The sequence below is a fragment of the Osmerus mordax genome, chromosome 13 (genome assembly GCF_038355195.1).
Source record: "Osmerus mordax isolate fOsmMor3 chromosome 13, fOsmMor3.pri, whole genome shotgun sequence".
Classification (NCBI taxonomy): Eukaryota; Metazoa; Chordata; class Actinopteri; order Osmeriformes; family Osmeridae; genus Osmerus; species Osmerus mordax.
The window spans coordinates 10,640,862-10,658,928 of record NC_090062.1 but is presented as its reverse complement, the minus strand read 5'-3'; the positions used below and the strand labels follow the sequence as shown (position 1 = coordinate 10,658,928).

General features: G+C 44.5%; 1 protein-coding gene across 2 annotated transcripts; it reads left to right on the top strand.

Moving 5' to 3' along the window:
• Nucleotides 1-7,085: 7,085 nt before the first annotated feature.
• LOC136955877 (B-cadherin-like) lies at nucleotides 7,086-18,020 on the top strand. Of its 2 annotated transcripts, XM_067249653.1 has the most exons (17): nucleotides 7,086-7,254; nucleotides 7,733-7,847; nucleotides 11,882-12,121; nucleotides 12,170-12,348; nucleotides 12,787-12,933; nucleotides 13,142-13,297; nucleotides 13,410-13,551; nucleotides 13,682-13,854; nucleotides 14,067-14,195; nucleotides 14,301-14,486; nucleotides 14,908-15,152; nucleotides 15,285-15,427; nucleotides 15,628-15,852; nucleotides 16,080-16,298; nucleotides 16,451-16,581; nucleotides 16,683-16,826; nucleotides 17,124-18,020. In XM_067249653.1, the coding sequence occupies exons 1-17, from the start codon at nucleotides 7,207-7,209 to the stop codon at nucleotides 17,337-17,339; spliced, it is 2,838 nt and encodes a 945-aa protein (XP_067105754.1). In that variant the 5' UTR covers nucleotides 7,086-7,206; the 3' UTR covers nucleotides 17,340-18,020. The 2 variants fall into 2 exon arrangements, with proteins under 2 accessions (XP_067105754.1, XP_067105753.1); XM_067249652.1 differs by having other exon boundaries at nucleotides 11,882-12,348.
• The last annotated feature ends 47 nt before the right edge of the window (nucleotides 18,021-18,067 follow it).

Sequence of the window (18,067 nt, the reverse complement as noted above, 5' to 3'; positions counted from 1 at the left end):
TTTCTCTCTTTCTCTCTCTATTGTGTGAGTGGAGAGAGGTGTGAGAGTAGCTCCCCACCAGCTGCAACCTGTTACATTATCAAGACCTGATATGAATACTCAGCCCTGCCACTTCCACATTGCCAGATCATAGCCTCTCTTCTTTTCACTCTAGTCCCTGTCTCCAGTATCTATACTGCTTCTGTGCCTGGACCCCCACTCGACTGCTTGTTTGGATTCCGCTCAAGACATGCTTACCTTGCCCCTGCTCCCCTTGCCTCAGTTCTTGTTTCCCTGCAACCCACCTGAGTTTACCCTGGCCTGCACCTCATCTTTCCCCAGCCTTCCAATAAATACCTTTCATAAATACCTTATTCCTGTCTCCTCATCTGAGTCTACACTTGGGTGACCTGCTCCGCCCTCCGTAACAGTACCCTTTGAACACAGCAGTGTTCATTTATTTCAAACAGGAGGAGCTTCAGATATTCTTTCTGTTGTGATACTGCGACGAGTGACACACACAGACACACCGGTTCCAAGTTAACTAATTGTAATATATTAATTGATTATTTCCACACTATAATATAATATTATATTAGATTATATCCTTTGTATACTCAGCAACACCTCACAGTTTACAACTATTTCATGATATGTTATACATCCAGGTAATAACCAGGACTACTCTAAGAGTTGCTGTGTATTCTACCTCCTGACCTGTTCTGCGTGTCTCACTGATACTCCATTGTTCCTGCAGCATGAGCATGTCTCAACCTGAAATACCTGTTCAGAAAGCTGCGGATAGCACACCTTCGTCAAAGCATTAGCATGAGGGTTAGCAGAAAGACAACCATGGTTATTTAATCTAACTCCTCTACATACACTAGAAGATAATATCAATTTAAAGCAAATATCAAATTCCTAATGAAATATTTAGTCATTTTTACATTTAGTCATTTTAGCATAAACAATCACTAATTACAATATTATTCATCTTCTGTCCTCAATATGCATCATGATATTTTTTGTACATGGCCATGTGAGAGTTTGACAGGTATGTCATAGAGCTTTAACACATGTGTCACTCAAGTGTAATCTGGAACTTTTAAGTAATCCAAATCCACTTCCTATGTAATACTATCCTTTCTCGGACTTCTCTCATCAACTCTGTCACCAAGATTAGTTCCACAGGGTGCATAGTTTAAGGGCTGCAATTTAAAATGGCAGGCACACCCACATTGTGTGTCAACAATGATAGTTAGGTATAAAGGGCAGTGGCTGAGCTGGGTGTGGTTGGTTTGCTCTGGACTTCCCTCAGGGCCAAATAATAAACAGTGTTCACTGCTTGAGCCAGGGCAGGGAGATCTCTTCCCAGGTATCTGCAACCAACTGTGGTTTATAGATTCAGGTCATTGGACCTGTTTACTGTCAACAGTGTGAGCAACTTCTGTGTGCCTGCTCTATACATGATGATGACACACAGGAAAAGCCCCAACACACACACACACACACAGACAAGGACAGGATGTGTATTTAAATGCCTGCCACCTGTAACTCACCCAGGACAGGAATGTGGAGTCAGGTGACATGACTGAGGGATTTCAGTTTTATCAGAGTGAAATCCCAGCCCTCCCCACAGTAAACATAGACTCTCAGGGTGACTCTCACCACTGACATCACAACAGCGATGAGAAAGCCTCAGGGAGCCACACAGATGGCAGAAACCCCTGGTTAGTCTTTGGCCCTGGGCGCCACACAGAAACACTGAGAGTGACTCCAAAGACAAGACTATGCCACTACAACACTCACACCCCACAGATAGAACTACACCAAGACTACAACACTACAGGACCTCAGTTAGTTACTCAGTTAGTGTCAGTGTTGAGAATATTTAGTGTGTCTGACTGAGGCCGTGATATGATCTGTGATCAGGGTGGCAGGCAAGTAACTAGGCAGGACAGTTTTCTGAGCAGTTTCTGGTACTGAAGTCCCAGAGCAAGGTGTGAAGTGTGGAGGAACACAGACCCTCTCCTGCCTGGGGGATGGGAGCTCTGATGAGGCTTTCCAGGAGACTGGAGGAGCCTCCTCACATTCCAGGAAAACAAAACTCCTAACAGCATCAACACAAGATGGGACTTGTCTCTCCCTCTCTCTTTCCCTATCTCTTGTCTCTCTCTGGAACCCAGTCAGAACTCACGACAGATCCAAACATGTCTTAAAGTTCAGCTGGTAAATCTGGTACGATAAAAGCCTGGACAGACCGACAAGGTCTTAACCTAATAAGACAGCATTGGTTATGCATGCATAAACATTTTATGGCATCTAAAAGCCCCACTCTGCTTTGCGTGATGGGCTTTTAGGTCTGAGGGCGCTAAAAGGAAGTCCATCATGGAGGACACTCGAGATTGGCTGATCACAGCACTTCAGCAACATGGATGAGCTCATAAGACCTACTGGAGCACTATGGCACTGAACAGAGGGAGGACGAGCTTGAACCGCCTTACAGACGGATGTGGACCATTTAGATCAATGATGAAGAAGCCTATGAAAACGGAGCTGAACAGAGACTTCCAGTATCTGTGTGAGGCTAGAAGGGGGGAGGGGGGGGGAATACTGGTGAGTCTGAAAACAGACAGTGATGCAGTCACGGTATTACAGAAAACCGGTTTCTCTCTCAATCTATAACCCCTCCCCCATCTCTCCTGGCCTCACCTTGCTGCTATTGCCCAGGAAGCTTTTTTTCATTTCTCGAAAACCACACAACAAAATACAGTATCATGAATGATGCACAGTTTAGTGTCCCATGGCTGGTATCGTTTGTGTCAAGATAAGAGTTTATCCCACTCTTGTATAAACGTGTCCCTGTCCAAACCTCGTCTTTATAGTAAGGGACAGGGAAGTCGAAACCCAAGACCACAGATGCTTTAAACATTGACAGAGAGGTTAATGAATGACAGAGTTGTAAACTGTGGCCGACAGTGGCCTTGACAGCCATGTTCTCTCAAAACAAGAACAATTTAAACAAGAACAAAACTTTTGTTCTTTTGATATGGACATGATGTTGCATTCAATTATTAACAGTATTCATATTAAGAAATGAAGTTACTATTTAACCTCAAACAAGTGAATAAATAATTGATTGGAGTCACCATGGAATAACATGATCTTGCCTAACGCTTTAACAGGGAAAACAATGTAAGGCATCTGTATATGTTTGAGATCAGATACTTGTCTGTGCCTCTCATGTGTCAATCCATTGGTCCCTGAGGGAGATTTCCTCAAACCAAAAATTGACTGATTGTTTAAACGTAACTTTTTTTTATTAATGAACAATAAACATGATTAAAGTCAAATCCTCATATATTTTGTTATCATTACATTTTCTTAGCATTACATGTTCTTAGCATATGGTGGAGAAAACAAATATCACGTTTTTCCACCCTCCTATTTTACATTCCTTAACCGAAAATTGTAGAAATGTTCAGGCAAGTGTATGCAGTCAGCACCAAAGTGACATTTTTCATTTCAGATACATTTATTTAGACAATGAAAAACTGCTTTGGCACTGCGCAATTGCATATACCAGTTGTAACTTCAGTTATGACTTAAAATATTTCAAATAATGACAAGCCTGGTATTAGACAGATGAGGGTTTTCAATGACAAAGGAAAAAGCCACTGGTATCGGCAACACAGGAAATGCTGTCCTCTGCATTATACCATACACATAAAAAAAAAAAATATTTAGGTGGAAGACAGGCAAACCACTTGTGTACACATTCAGCTGTTTTCAGTAGTTTCAGTAGTCAGCAACACTGGAAACATGGACAGAGAACAACATTCTCTGACCTCTATTGCATCTGCACCTTCTTTCATTAGGCCTACCCAAATCCCCAGGACTGTTTCCACAATGGCTCTCTAGTGTTATCCAAACACCCAGCCCCAGCCATTTTGAAAATGTACAGTCAAAAGCTCTTAATAGATTATATCAGTATATAGGGATTGCATTGAAACAACTGGACAGTCATAAAAACACAGCAATAGGTGGAAAGTGGCATTATCCATCTGTATCCATCAAATGTATGTTTGAGATCAGATAACCTACTTGTCTGTGCCTCTCACATTAGTCGGTTTATGAGTGTCAAATTTCCAGAGATTTCCTGTTAGTGATAGTCACATCAACAAGCTTGGACAGTCTTTCTGTCATCAGATTCTTCAGACTCTGAATGAAGGCACACAGACCACCCCCTCATCACAAGCAGTAGAACCACACACTGTTCTGTGTCAACCACACTTGTATTTCATGCTGTTGTTGTCAGGTAGCCTAAAAGATGTTGAATGGGTTTACAGACAGTGGTCATGTTTGAGCTTTAGTAACATTGAACGTTAGGTTCTGTAATGGTGGAGATGACTGATTGATGATGGTTTAGGGCTTGGTGATAGTGATGATGTATTCACTGACTCACATATTGTAAGAGTAAAGTTGGATTCTGGCCAGTTGTTGGCTGTGCTCGACTTCCTGCTCAAAGTTTATACTCTGGTGAAGGGGTTAATGTATGTTGTATGGTAATTACAAATGATTAACTCATACTCCTCCACCAGTCTGTTTCTGTTTGCATCCCTTCCTCCTTTCCTCAAAACCTCCTTCTTTCTCCATCCCTCTTTTCACACACCTCCACCTTGATCTCAGTCTAAGCCTCCCTCTTTTCCTAAACCCCCCACCTTCATCTCTCTGCCTCCTTCTTTTTTCTCTCCACCCCTTCCTCCCCTCTGACCTCAACTGCTCATCCTCCCCTCCTGGGATAACTAGGGGGAGTCATTCTCTTTTAATTAGTTCAAGTCAAGGTTAGCTCTGAGGTTATAGGGGTTCAGTGGGCTGAGTAGATTGCTTAGAGCAGAGGCACGGGGAGATAGTTATACATTCCTGTCTGGATAAGAAGTGGACTAAACACTGTTCTTCAGGCGAGGCTGAGAAAGAAAGGGTAACATTCTGAAGGACATCAGGGCTACTGTGTGAAGACAAGTCTCTGGATACAAATTCAACTTTGAGTTAGAACCATCGACAGAGGCTAGAACCGATAAAGAGCTCTGCCAATCTGGGGGGCATAGGCCTACAGTTCATTGTATGCATCATGACTGGTCCAATATGTCTAATTCATATAAATAATCAGAATGACTACAAGAGCTCGGCCTACTGCTTAGTGACAAAGCCAGTTAGACATGCATGCCAGTTGGTCTCAACATTAGACCTACATATATTTTCTAACCTTCACAGTTCATTTTTGCCACATATCCACACAAAAGCATGTGTTCATTGTCCATTGATGAGGTCGGAAGAAACGTTCTCTGTTCCAGCTCAAATGCTAGTTGGACGGACGAGAAGATAAGATCTCTAAATTGCTCAAAAAATCTAATTTCATGCTAGCAAGCTAAGTGACATTTGAATCTGATAAATTCTCCATCAAAGGGGGTGCGTGTACTGAAAACGGATTTGCATTTCGCACGTAATTTCTTTGATTTGTTTCATAAGTTGGTTTGGTCACCGTAGACTTACAAAGCGAAAACCTTTGTCCATTCCCCAAATAACCCGCGCTTTTAGACCATACTGCCAGCGCGCGCCCACATAAATGACACAATGCTTGAATCCGCTCTGCCTCTGTCCTGCACTTCTCTCATTCTGCAATCAAGTTGGCTTGCTAACAAAATTAATCACTTTGACAGCTAAGTTATTAATGGTGAGTTGTAAAACATGGAGCCAAAACGTTGTATATAATAAATTAGACATCCAATTACATTTTTTATTCGATTTTGGAGGGCTGATAACGAAATGTTTTTAAGGTTAATCTACACAGGGTTGGAGTTGTTGGTTGTACAGTACTGTTGCTAGCTCACCCTAGTTGCAGGAAGTGTGCATGCTTAGCCAAAGCATCCCCTCCACCCCTCAGGCCACGAGTCATAAACTTGCTAGTGATCATCACATTTTAAACTCATGATCTAATGAACTCTGTGAAGTCGAAGGTCGCTGAAGTTGTGACCGAAGATGCTGCTGTAATGTGATTATGCTATCAATATCTTACATTAGCCTCAGGCACTTCTAGTCAGCTATCTAGCTAACTCAAGCAACCCCCGTCACTCTGGCAGTGGTCCAGTTCAGATTAATAAAGCAAGCAGCTTGATCATGCTTATTGCCCTGGCGGCCGAGCAAACCTACCCACAGCAATGCATGATTCTGAATCGTGACACCACCCTTCGGCATCTTGCTGTGGCTCTCAAAAACACTTTCATTCATCTGTCCTTGAATCTGGCCTAAACAAAAAATATTCAAACGAATCCTGACTCGTTAATGGCACTGATGATTAATCTAGCCTACATTACATTATTTTCAGTACATATCACTTTGACAGTTAACAGGTTAACTATTCAAGCATAGCTCAGAAAACAAAGTGTCACCAGCGGGTTGCAGAGCCTTTTAGTTTGATTCTTTAAAACCAGCCGTTAACATGATCAAATGTGTCAGAGAAGAGCAGGCTTTGTGATAGTCTGTGGTAGAGGAGTCATCTAAATGGCTCCTTTGAGAGCAGTGGAATAGCAGGGTAGGATATCTGTCTGTTCTTGTATAATGGGTCTTAGCTGACAGAGGAAATACAGTCTGGTGGAATACCTTCCTACTAGTTCTATAGAGATTTTTAAAATCCAAATACTGTATATTTTACACCACAAGTATGTATCTACGCTCTATATTATGAATAACATTAACAACTGCTCAAAAAATATTTTGTCAAAGACTGCAAATGTTTTTATAGCCTAGTGTAAGATAGAACTTGGGTTGCAGCCTATTAAAAAGCAGAACATCTGTCAGTTCAGTATCAGCTGTGTTGGTTCCTGAATTAATGCTTCCAATCCTTTTCTCGATTGGTGTTATTTCAGCAGGAACCTTGGTTTGACTAGCATTCCAGTGTGTTCCTGTTCAGTATTTCTGATTTACCTGTGTCCGTAGGTGCTGGCGCTCGCTCATGACCATACTTGGAATTTGGCGGATGGGCGAGGCCACCTGCACGTATACGTCATTCAGTTCTACCTGCTGAAACCCATCGAACTGATTTAACTGCAGTGTACGAAAGACCGCTTTTGAACAAGGAAGCTATTCCGGTAGAAGCGGAGCGGCAAAGGAATACTTTCATTCTCCTAAAAACGTTCTACTATTGTGTTACACCAAGGAATATATCAGATGAGGACCTTTAAGTTCACGCTTTTAGGCGTCTTATTTTGTCTCCAGGTAAGACTTTTGTATGCTTTCTCTTTTTTTTTTTTGCGGTAGCGGTTACTGTGGAGAAAGTCGTACTTTTGTACATTGTCAAGTCATTGACTAAGTTGTTCATTGTGATTTGTTCAAAAAGCCGTGATATTGTTAAACCGAAGCCCACAATCTTAAACGTTTTGCAATATATAACAATCATGTAGCCTAAGGAAAGGGGGGAATACGAGTTAAAATGATTGAAGAGACCGAGAATCCTGATATGTAGCTAGCCTAATTTTATCAAATGTCATATTGACATATCTGTCACCCAATTTCTTTGCTAGGCCTAGTTTTTTCCCACATGAACTAAAGCTCTTTGATGTTGTTGCAGTAAACATTTTGACATGTAATGTTTGTTTTTTTTAATCTTTTGAAAGTTCTTATGATACACCTAATGATTTATTTGTAATTTAAGAGATGGTCCCAATGTTTTATAAGCATATGTGTTTTGTGTCAGGCTTTTGCACCTGGGTCATCAGAGGAGTCGGCATGTCAGCCGGGTTTCGAAGCAGACATGTTGATTTTCAAAGTGGAGCGAAGGCTTCTCCAACAGGGCAGAGTCCTGGGCAAAGGTAAGGGCCTTCCGGTCTAACACACAATGTTATGAGGTAGACTTCATCTCATGTGATCCACTTGGAATTCTAAACCACTTTAATGTGGTCCCCTTATGTAAGAATGTAAAAAAGGATAAATTCACTTTTTTGTACTGAATGTGGTCATGTCGCCTGTCTACTAATTTGATATTCTGTCGGTTACCTCTGAGTTTGTTCACCCCTAGTGTAAAAGGAATCCAATATCATAATTAGTTTTTACACATACTTCAGTGTCTACTAAGCCACAGGGTCAGTGTGTTTGGTGTTTTGTCTTGTCTGGGAAATGGCCTTCAGGACCGGTTGTGTAGCTGTTCACCTTGTGGAGTCATCCAGTCACAACATCAGCTCTGGCTCCTCAGCCTGATGATCTCAGCGCCAGGAAATCTGTATCCTGGTGTCTTTGACTTGCCACTAAACTGCCATCAATGGTATTATTTGAAAATGAAACCTCATTGCAACATGCCTCGTCACTGTCAATGTGGAAGTGTGGTGGCTTCGTCAGTGTGTGTATTTGTTCATGGGTGTCAGCTGTTTGGCCAGAGGGTATTAAAAGGACACAACCAAGCCTGTGTTTTCTCGAAATCTAAGTGTTCTACTGTGCCTCCAGAGCCTTCCAGTAACTAACTCCCTCTGATGAGAGGATAGTGTTTGTAAAGGTGCAGCTGGCCAGAAGACTTTGCTTACCTGCCCACTCTCTATGACATGTCTAAGGCATTTCAGTTTGTCCTGGAGTTGGCCTTATCTCGCTCTGTCCAGCAGTTACGCTGGGTACATTTTCTGATCTGGACTCGTGTGGGTGGTCTCATTCAGCCACACCTAAGCCATGGGTTAAGGGGTCAAGTCACCCATTAAAATAAACCAATAGCTTGCACTCCACATAGTCATTCGTGTGGGAACTGGTCTGAGAGTTTAATAAATGTAATGGTGATGCATGTGTGATGTCACTATCGAGAGGCTGAGTAAGTTCTTACAATGCGTGTTGGTACCAGGGTTTTTCCTGGGTCAAAATGGGTCTTCGGTGCTCAAAAAAAAGGTGTGTGTGATATATATCACCCACACACACACCTGTTGTAGTCATGACCAAGTGTGGAGACTTGGGTTCATGTACTCACAATATCGATCAAAATGCCACTTTTACACAACATGTGTGTAAAAATACAGAATTACTAGTGCAAGATTACAGTAGAATACATGTTACGCGACCGGTCACTCAACCTGTCGTTTGTAGGCTGGGCTAGCAAGTTAGCAGTGGCAAAGAACAGTCATGTAATGTGACAAGACTGAATTTAAAAGTATAAAAACACACTAGGGACACTGACAACGTCGGCAACCCTGCACCATGCATTATTAGTTTAATGTAATCTTTAAATTCAGGCTCGTCACATTACGTAACTTTGTTCTGAACAGAACCGGGTGTGCAGACACATACGATAACGTTTCTCCTCCATCTTGAAATTGTAAAACCTAGAAATGTTTACCATGACCAACAGTTGCTACGTTACAAGAAACCAATCCGATTGGCCAACGCTAGCGTTTTCACGCGCCTCATTTACATAAAGTTGACAAAATCCAACTTGCAACGCTCCGCTCGCCTTAACACAATGCCCTACGCGAGCGTCAACGCCTGGTTTCATTGAAAATGAATTGGAAGCCGCCGCCGCGCCGCTGCAGTGTGAACGCACTGTAATAGCTAATGTAATATTGCACATATTGTCGTCCTATTTCCCCTAAAGCAATAAAGTTAGGCTACTTAAAGACACCTTACACTCGTAGTATGTTCTAAATGGCATAAATGCTGCCAGTTAATAATTGACTTAACAACTTATTGTAAATAGTCAGTAGCCTAGCCTATCGATTAAGGTAGGCCACTCTGAAGTAGGCTACACTGCCTGCTTCATTTGATCTTGATAGGCTAAGCATTCTGTAGCAAATAATAACAAACCCACTTTTTATTAATTAAAACTACTTCAGCATAATAATGCACCTAAAATACAAACCTGAGCAAGGGCAGCAATCGCTATCGAATCAACAGACAATTTAGCTAGCAGGGAAAGAATATAAACAACAAAAATCACCAGTTAACTTGATTTAAATTTGCAAGAACTATAGACTTGTACAATAGCAGGCTTAAATGAACTGACAACATTAGTTATACGACTTACAGTTCTCAAGGACTCACACACGCAATCAACTGCGGTGTGAAGCGCGTGTCCGTGCAATTCTCCGACATGCACTCTAACAATCACTGCTGATAGACGGCCTAAAATTTTGTACAGCCTGATTTCTGATACCGTGGCGGCAGAAATTTAGCCATAGAGGAAACACTGCACTATACATTATCGTTCCAGGTTAAGAATACTGCGTTGGAAATCGTAAATCAAACTTTGGTCAGCATTTTGAGTGGAAATTTCATTTGCATTTGTACAGGTGTATTCGTGCACGTCGGGCTGGCCCTTGCAGCGGAACTACAGTTTACTGGCGCTCTGTCCATTCGCGCACCTCATAGTTGCGTATTGATCAGACAAGAAGACACGCTTATCAACTCGATTACTATTGATCAAAACAGAACGAGGGTTCGGCTGTAGCCTACTTGAAACATACTATTGAGAACATATTCGCTGACACGCATTGCACGCGTGATGAACACAGCTTTTTATGAATTTTTTCTTCATCGCGGACTTTGTTTTTTGCCTTTGGCGCTCGGGAAACCGGCTTTGGCACGCGCCAACATTTTCTCTATGCAGGAAGAACCCTGGGTACAGAGACTCGGATCCTCCTGTTTTTAGTCAGACTGAGACAACTTCCTGTGGTTTGTACAGTCGGTCTGTAGGTGTTACTAACGAGAATATTTAATGCTGAGAACTTGGTACTGGATGTGAAGGAGGCATTGTTCATTCAACCCAATCCTCGTCCTGATTCCCAGAAATGACATCTTCTGCTCTATGCGTGACTGAGCGGGTCGTTGGGTACTTCCCCCCGACCTGCTGTGGTGGCGAGTCAGAAGACTATTCTTGTTTGGTTTCACTTCTGACTCCTGGAGTCGTCCATATCAGGGGAGAGGGTTGGGGAACCAAGATGCTATTAACAGCCATCTGTGGGCTTTAAAGCAATTCCCCTCTTCACCCTGTCGGAACTGCTGCTTGGTCGGTTCCCCCATGCGTGCTAAGAGGAGTGCTGTTTCACAAGAACAAAAGTCCCCGATGGGAACAAAGCATGGGGCATGTTCTTCTGTTCCAGAGGACCTGAAAGGCCTAGGTGTGAGTCTGAACTCTTGAGTAAGGCAGAGGGTGTAAACATTTTATATACCTGGTGGATCGATCTTGTCTGTTTAGAAGTAGGAAACGGAACCTGACCTGTACACCCTTACACACACACTCTACCTGACCAGTCTAGTTGTCTAACCGGCCTACTGGCAGGCCAAACCAGGACCACTCGTATAGGACTCCAGTCCTACCAGTCTTGTATGACTGAACATGAGAGTATGGTGTAAGGCCAGTTGTGTGGAAAAGCTATTTAGGCTCTCAGCCTCAGGTCGTATCCTGACCCGTAGTCCAACCATTAACTTATCTCTGTGGTTAATTCCTTCCTGTCCAGAGGTTTCTAATGGACAGGGCTCTGAGTTCAGCTGCTCACTCTCCTGTGGGAGACGAGTTTGATTCCCAGCAGTCATGATCACTGTACTGTGGAGGTGGAGAAGGGGAGGATGATTGTGTCGGCATGTGGCCGTCAGACATATTAGTTGTTTTAGTGAGTAATATTTGTCACAGCTGTAAGATCCTAGCTCTGACACTTTCCTCCATTTTGTTGTTCCATTCCTAAATTCACTAGTTGAGATGGCAGTCAAACAGGTTTGTCATGATGCAGTGCTAGCCAACTTTCAGAAGCTAAAACATTGATGGCGGCATTCAAAAGTATTTAAATTGAGAAAGAAAAATTTACCTTTGTCTGTGGTTATTCCATGTGTAAGGGTTTGTGTGTGTGTGCTCTAACGCCTGAACCTGTCTGTGTTCCAGTGGGGTTTGATGACTGCACAGAACGGAAGCGCTTCTGGTTTAACACGGAGGACAAGCGCTTCAGGGTGGAGTCGGATGGCACTGTGAAGGTGAAGCGGGAGGTGGCTCTTCACAGCGGACACAAGGATTTCTCCATCCACGTCTGGGACTCCCTGGGCAGGAAGATGACCGTCACTGCTAGGGTCGTGCTGCAGGCCAGGGACCACCATGGTCACGGTCACCAGGACCACCATGGTCACGGTCACCAGGACCACCATGGTCACGGTCACCAGGACCACCATGGTCAAGGTCACCAGGACCGTCATGGTCACAAAGACCACAGTGGGCCCAACAACCAGGACCACCATGGTCACAAGAACCATAACATCTATCATCACAAGAACCACAACGACAGCCACCCTATTCATCTGAATCAGAGCCCTGAGGAGGTGCAGCCAATTGAGTTGGCCTCTGCAACTCCGAAACAGGTACAGTCAAACAGAGCTTGAGCTATGCATCATTTATATAGTTGCTTAGTTTCATAGACAATTATTTAGCAATTAGTTTCACTTGGTGATGGTGAAGTTCCTTTAGCTTCATGTTGAGCACAGAGGTAGTATAACCTTCTCTTGTACAAACTCATGGACTAATTCCTTTTCCTGAAATGTGCCTTGTTTTAGAGCATTTCAGGAACTTCACCATCACCAAGTGAAACTAATTGCTAAACACTTGTCTGTGTAAATACTGCCATCATTTCCTACCCAATACCTCCCCCTGCTGGGTTTGTTGAGTAATGGCACTTTTCCTTGTGAGCAGTTAAAATTAGACTAATGTTGGGTAGACCAGGGAATTTCAGATGGCAGACCCCCCCCCTCCCCCCTTCCCCGTGTGGGCGTGGGTAATAATACTGTTTACTTTTTCACCAGGCTCCAGAGAGTTCCAGAGAGCTCCTGCCTGTGCTGTTCTTCCCTAAGGCCTGGCCAGGGCTGAAGAGGCAGAAGAGGGCCTGGGTCATCCCTCCCATCAGCTTCCCTGAGAACGACAGAGGACCCTTTCCTAAGCCGATGGTGCAGGTAAGATGGATAGACCTCATAGCAGATGTGTTACTGTACTACTTAAAATACTTTGGTGCACTTGATTCCGTTACCCATTGGAATGAGGCCAGTTGGTGCAACCTGTGAGGCAAATCAAATGCATCAAGAGTCTGTCGCCAAGGAAAATTGGATTTTATATAAGTCTTTGCAGTCTGATGACGTAATTCTGATGTATCTGTGTTTTTAGATCCGGTCAGACAGCGATAAGGAAGCCAAGGTTGAGTACCAAATTGAAGGCCCAGGAGCAGATCAGCCCCCTGTGAAACTTTTCACCATCGATAAGAATACTGGACAGCTGTACGTGACCAGGCCCCTGGACAGAGAGAATCAGGACAAATACATGGTAGGGGCCTGGGGAAAGATGCCTTACTGGCTGAACACAAATCCTAATTTTTATATTGAAGATCAAAGATCAAGTTTGTCTAGGTGATTAACGTGTGTGTGTGTGTGTGTAGCTTAAAGCTATTGCCAAAACTGGAAATGCGCCAGCTGAGGCCCCCATGGACATCATCATCTATGTCATAGACCAGAATGACAACAAACCTGTCTTCCCTCCGGAACCCTTCCTAGGAAATGTCCCTGAAGCTTCCAGTACAGGTGAACACACCGTTTACACTAGCCTAAGTCACAGTGAACATCTCTGTGAATCTGAAGCAAAAACTGGGCGTTGTGAGGCTGGGAGAAAGCAGTAAATCTGATCTATTTTCTTTCCCATTCCCACACACAGGCTTTGAGTTCATGCAGATGGAGGCCAAAGATGCGGATGAGCCTGGCAATGCCAACTCAGACATCCGCTACAAAATCCTGAGCCAGGACCCCCCTCTACCCAATGACAAAATGTTTGCCATCAACCCTGTGTCTGGGCAAATCAGAGTCCAGTCTCAAGGCCTGGACAGAGAGGTGTGTGCTGGGTTACTGAGAACTGTTATAGCCTGTCTGCCACTGAGACCTGTCATACAGCCAGTCAGTGGAACCTCCAATAGGCTGTGAGGTCTCCACTGCAGGTCTCCTGGAAATCCTCATTGGCTAATATAGGCCAACATTTATTGGTCAATCAAGGACATGGCAGCAGTTTCACTTGACACCAACTGAACACTAGCTCTGTCTTCCAGAAATACCCCAAGTACACACTGGAGGTCCAGGCTGCTGACCTGGAGGGTGAAGGGCTGATAGGCCTGGGAAAAGCCATCATCACTGTCACCGATAGCAACGACAACGCACCTCAGTTTGAGCAAACTTCTGTAAGTGTGTGTGTGTGAGAGAGAGTAATGTATGGAGATTGTTATGTTTGAATGACTTGGATGTAGAAGTTGTACTGTCTTCATGTTTATCTCCTATAACCCCAGTACACCGCTGAGGTACCAGAGAACGTGATGGGAGCCGAGGTGGTGAAGATGCAGGTAACTGACCTGGACGACCCCCACTCTGAGGCCTGGACTGCTGTGTTCCGGATCGTGGACGGAGACCCCGACAACCGCTTTAATGTCACAACCGGACCCAGCAAGCAGGAGGGGATCATTACCACAGTCAAGGTAGGACCCCTGTAACGCACTGGATTAAGTTGGACTGGACTTGTGTAAACATTTACATTACATTTACTCATTTAGCAGACGCTTTTATCCAAAGTGACTTCCAAGAGAGAGCTTTACAAAGTGCATAGGTCACTGATCATAACAACAAGATAGCCAAAAAAACATCACGAGTAGCCAAAACATGAAGCACACATTGTGAACAACCAAAGTAAGTGCCAAAGGGAAGAACCATAAGAGCATGTAGTTAAACAAGTTACAATTAAACAACATGAACCGCTATAAGTGCAAGTGTACCTGTGGAAAAAAAGCAAGCAACAGTAATAAAAACAATATATCACAGCGAGAACAAACATTTGTGCGACTTGTCGCTTCCAACTGCCAGTGTACGTAAGGCTTACCATCCTGGATTGTGTCTCGGCAGGAGCTGGACTTTGAGAGGGTCAGCCGGTATACTCTGTTAGTTACCGTGGTGAACGCGGTGCCCTTCGCCTCTCCCATGCCTACGGCTACGGCCACGGTGGTGGTGACAGTGAAGGATGTGAATGAGGCTCCTGTCTTCAGCCCAGTGGAGAAGCTGGTGGTGAAGAAGGAGGGCCTGGATAAAGGCAGTGAGCTGACCGTCTACACCGCCACCGACCCAGACACGGCACGCAAGCAGACCATCACGTAAGACCCACTGACCCTTCCCCAACTCTGAAGTTTTAATGTCAGTTCTAGTTGAGGGAACGCCGCACTACCTGCCTTACTGCTGGCTGTTCAGTGCTGCCCCGTCTTACAAAGGCTTGCGTCCCTCCACAGGTATAAGATCCAGAAGGACCTTGCCGGCTGGCTGAGCATAAATAAGGACAACGGTCAGATCCTGGTGAAGAACGAACTGGACCGGGAGTCTCATTTCGTGGTCAATGGCAAATACACGGCACTCATTGCGGCCGTTGACAACGGTAAGCCTCGTTTCTCCTCCTGTCCTGTTTGCTGTCAAAGGGGAGCAGACGGGCAGAGGTGGAAACGGCAGTGTGTTTGATGGAACAGAAGAACTTGCACCGGAAACACTGCTGTATTCTCTGAAAATCTAAGTTGTTCTGCATTATTAATTATGAATCTACATGAATACCCTTCATTCATATAATTCCTCCTTCCTCAGATGATATCCCGGCCACAGGAACAGGCACATTGCTGATCCAGCTGGAGGATGTGAATGACAACGCCCCCATCATCATGGAGCGCTCCATCAGGATCTGCAACAAAGATTCTGTGTCCCACGTGCTGTCTGTCACTGACAAGGATGGCCCGACGTTTGCCGCCCCCTACAAAGTCTCACTGCAGGGCCAATCTGAACATAACTGGACTGCAAGCATGAACGACACCCGTACGTACTATGAAATAACACACCCTCCACACATCCATAGCAGTGCCTGTAAGGGGTTTATCTGCTGCTATGTGAAAAGAGCAAGTCCCCGTTAGCTATGGTCAAGCCTGTCCAGCTCTACAAACAGTACTAGGATGTAATAATACAGGGAGTGAAGGTGTTTCTCAACAACATTACCTACCCTGCCTGATGAGAAGTACCTTTCTTTTTGTTTGTTTTCGTTGCAGAGACGGGCATCATCCTGTCCCTGGCCACCTCTCTTGCACAGGGGGACTACACAGTGGTTCTGAGGGTGGAGGACAACCAGGGCCTGGGGCAGGTCAGCACTCTTACAGCCACAGTGTGCGACTGCACCGGGGCTGATGTCCAGTGTTCCCTCCTCAGAGAGGCCGGTGTGGGCCTTCCAGGCATCCTGGGGATCTTGGGAGCCATCCTGCTGCTGCTGTGTGAGTGGACCGACTGACTCGCTAACTGAACTCTGATCTGTGTGCATGTGATGCCTTGTGTTAAGACTTGCATGTATGGAAGCCCATTTTGCTACTGATATTTGTACAGATGTATTACCACATGTACAAGTACTGCCGTCTGTGTCTCACAGTGCTGGTGCTGTTGTTGCTGATGTTCATGAGGAGAAGGAAAGGAGAGAAGAAGGAGCCTCTCCTGCAGGAGGATGATATCAGAGACAACATTTACTACTATGACGAGGAGGGGGGCGGAGAGGACGATCAGGTAGGTGCAGACAGACAGAGACAGACGTGTGTGTGCACAAACCTGTTTCTCCACTGTACAAAGACGCCTCTTACGTTTTTGCCCAAACTCTCCACTCCCAGGACTATGATCTGAGCGTGCTCCACCGTGGCCTAGACAACCGTCCTGACGTGTTCCGGAACGATGTGGAGCCCACCTTCATGCCCGCCCCCACGTACCGGCCCCGCCCTGCCAACCCTGAAGACATCGGCAACTTCATTGTAGATGTGAGTTCCTCCTCTTAACCTCTACACAGCTGCACTGCTTCACACTGCACATGTTCTCTTACAGGGAGATTCTGCAGTCAGCCCTAAAACTGGGCTCTCACTGGATCTTACAAAACAAGTTGTAGAGCTCTTGAAGTTCTACAAAGACAATTGTAGATAAGATGTGGTATCTTACATTCTTCTTATCCAATCACAGTTTAATCCATTACCAAAGGAGGTCCACCCAGTATACATCTTTTACCCTGACCTCTCTCTCTCTCTCTCTCTCTCTCTCTCTCTCTCTCTCTCTCCGTCCAGAACTTGAAGGCAGCGGACAATGACCCCACAGCTCCTCCCTACGACTCTCTTCTGGTGTTTGACTATGAAGGTGGAGGCTCCGAGGCAGGGTCTCTCTCCTCCCTCAACTCCTCGTCTTCTGACGGAGACTATGACTACGACCTCATGCAGGAGTGGGGCCCGCGCTTCAAGAAGCTGGCCGACATGTACGGGGGAGGGGAGGAGGAAATGCTCTAGTTACTACCACACACGTACAACCTCATGTTGGCTGGTACATGGCGCGTACATTGCTATAGATGTGAACACGTATGAGTGCTCACACACACATTCTGCCTACTGCCTAACACAGTCTTGCTTTCTCTTTCTGCTTTCGCCCTCTACATCACTTCCTTGGGCGGGACATAAGAGGCACATTTAGTCTGGGCAGTTGTCATGGAAACCCATCTATTTGCTTTATGTTCAGAGTACCTGCTCTTCAGGTAGGCCTGGTGAGGGATGAATGGATGAAGGGTGGGTGATTTGGAGATTGAGAGAGGCATAGAGCTACGTGATGGGACGGTCCATTGCCCAGAAAATCATTCTGAACCTCAACCCACACTGTACTTTGCTACTTGGCCCAGTTGATGAATTTGTATTGTGTTTATCTTACCAAGTTTGATTTTGTATAAACATTGATGTGAATATTGGGAGGTTTCAAAACCATCTTCAGGTTGCTCAATAAATGTTTTTTTTTTTTTTTTTTAAAGGTTTGTGAAGCAACTGTTTCCTAAGAATTGTCTCTTTTTTTTAACCCCGATTGAACGTGGCATGTGCTCCTGAAGATGCAATAGTTATGATTAGTTTTTATACCTTGATGGATGTATCTATTGTACAATGGTCAAATTGATGTGAATAGTTTAATTAAATATATTGAACTAACCTAATTGTCAGTTTGTATGAAAGTTAAAGTATGGGGTAGCAGTAAT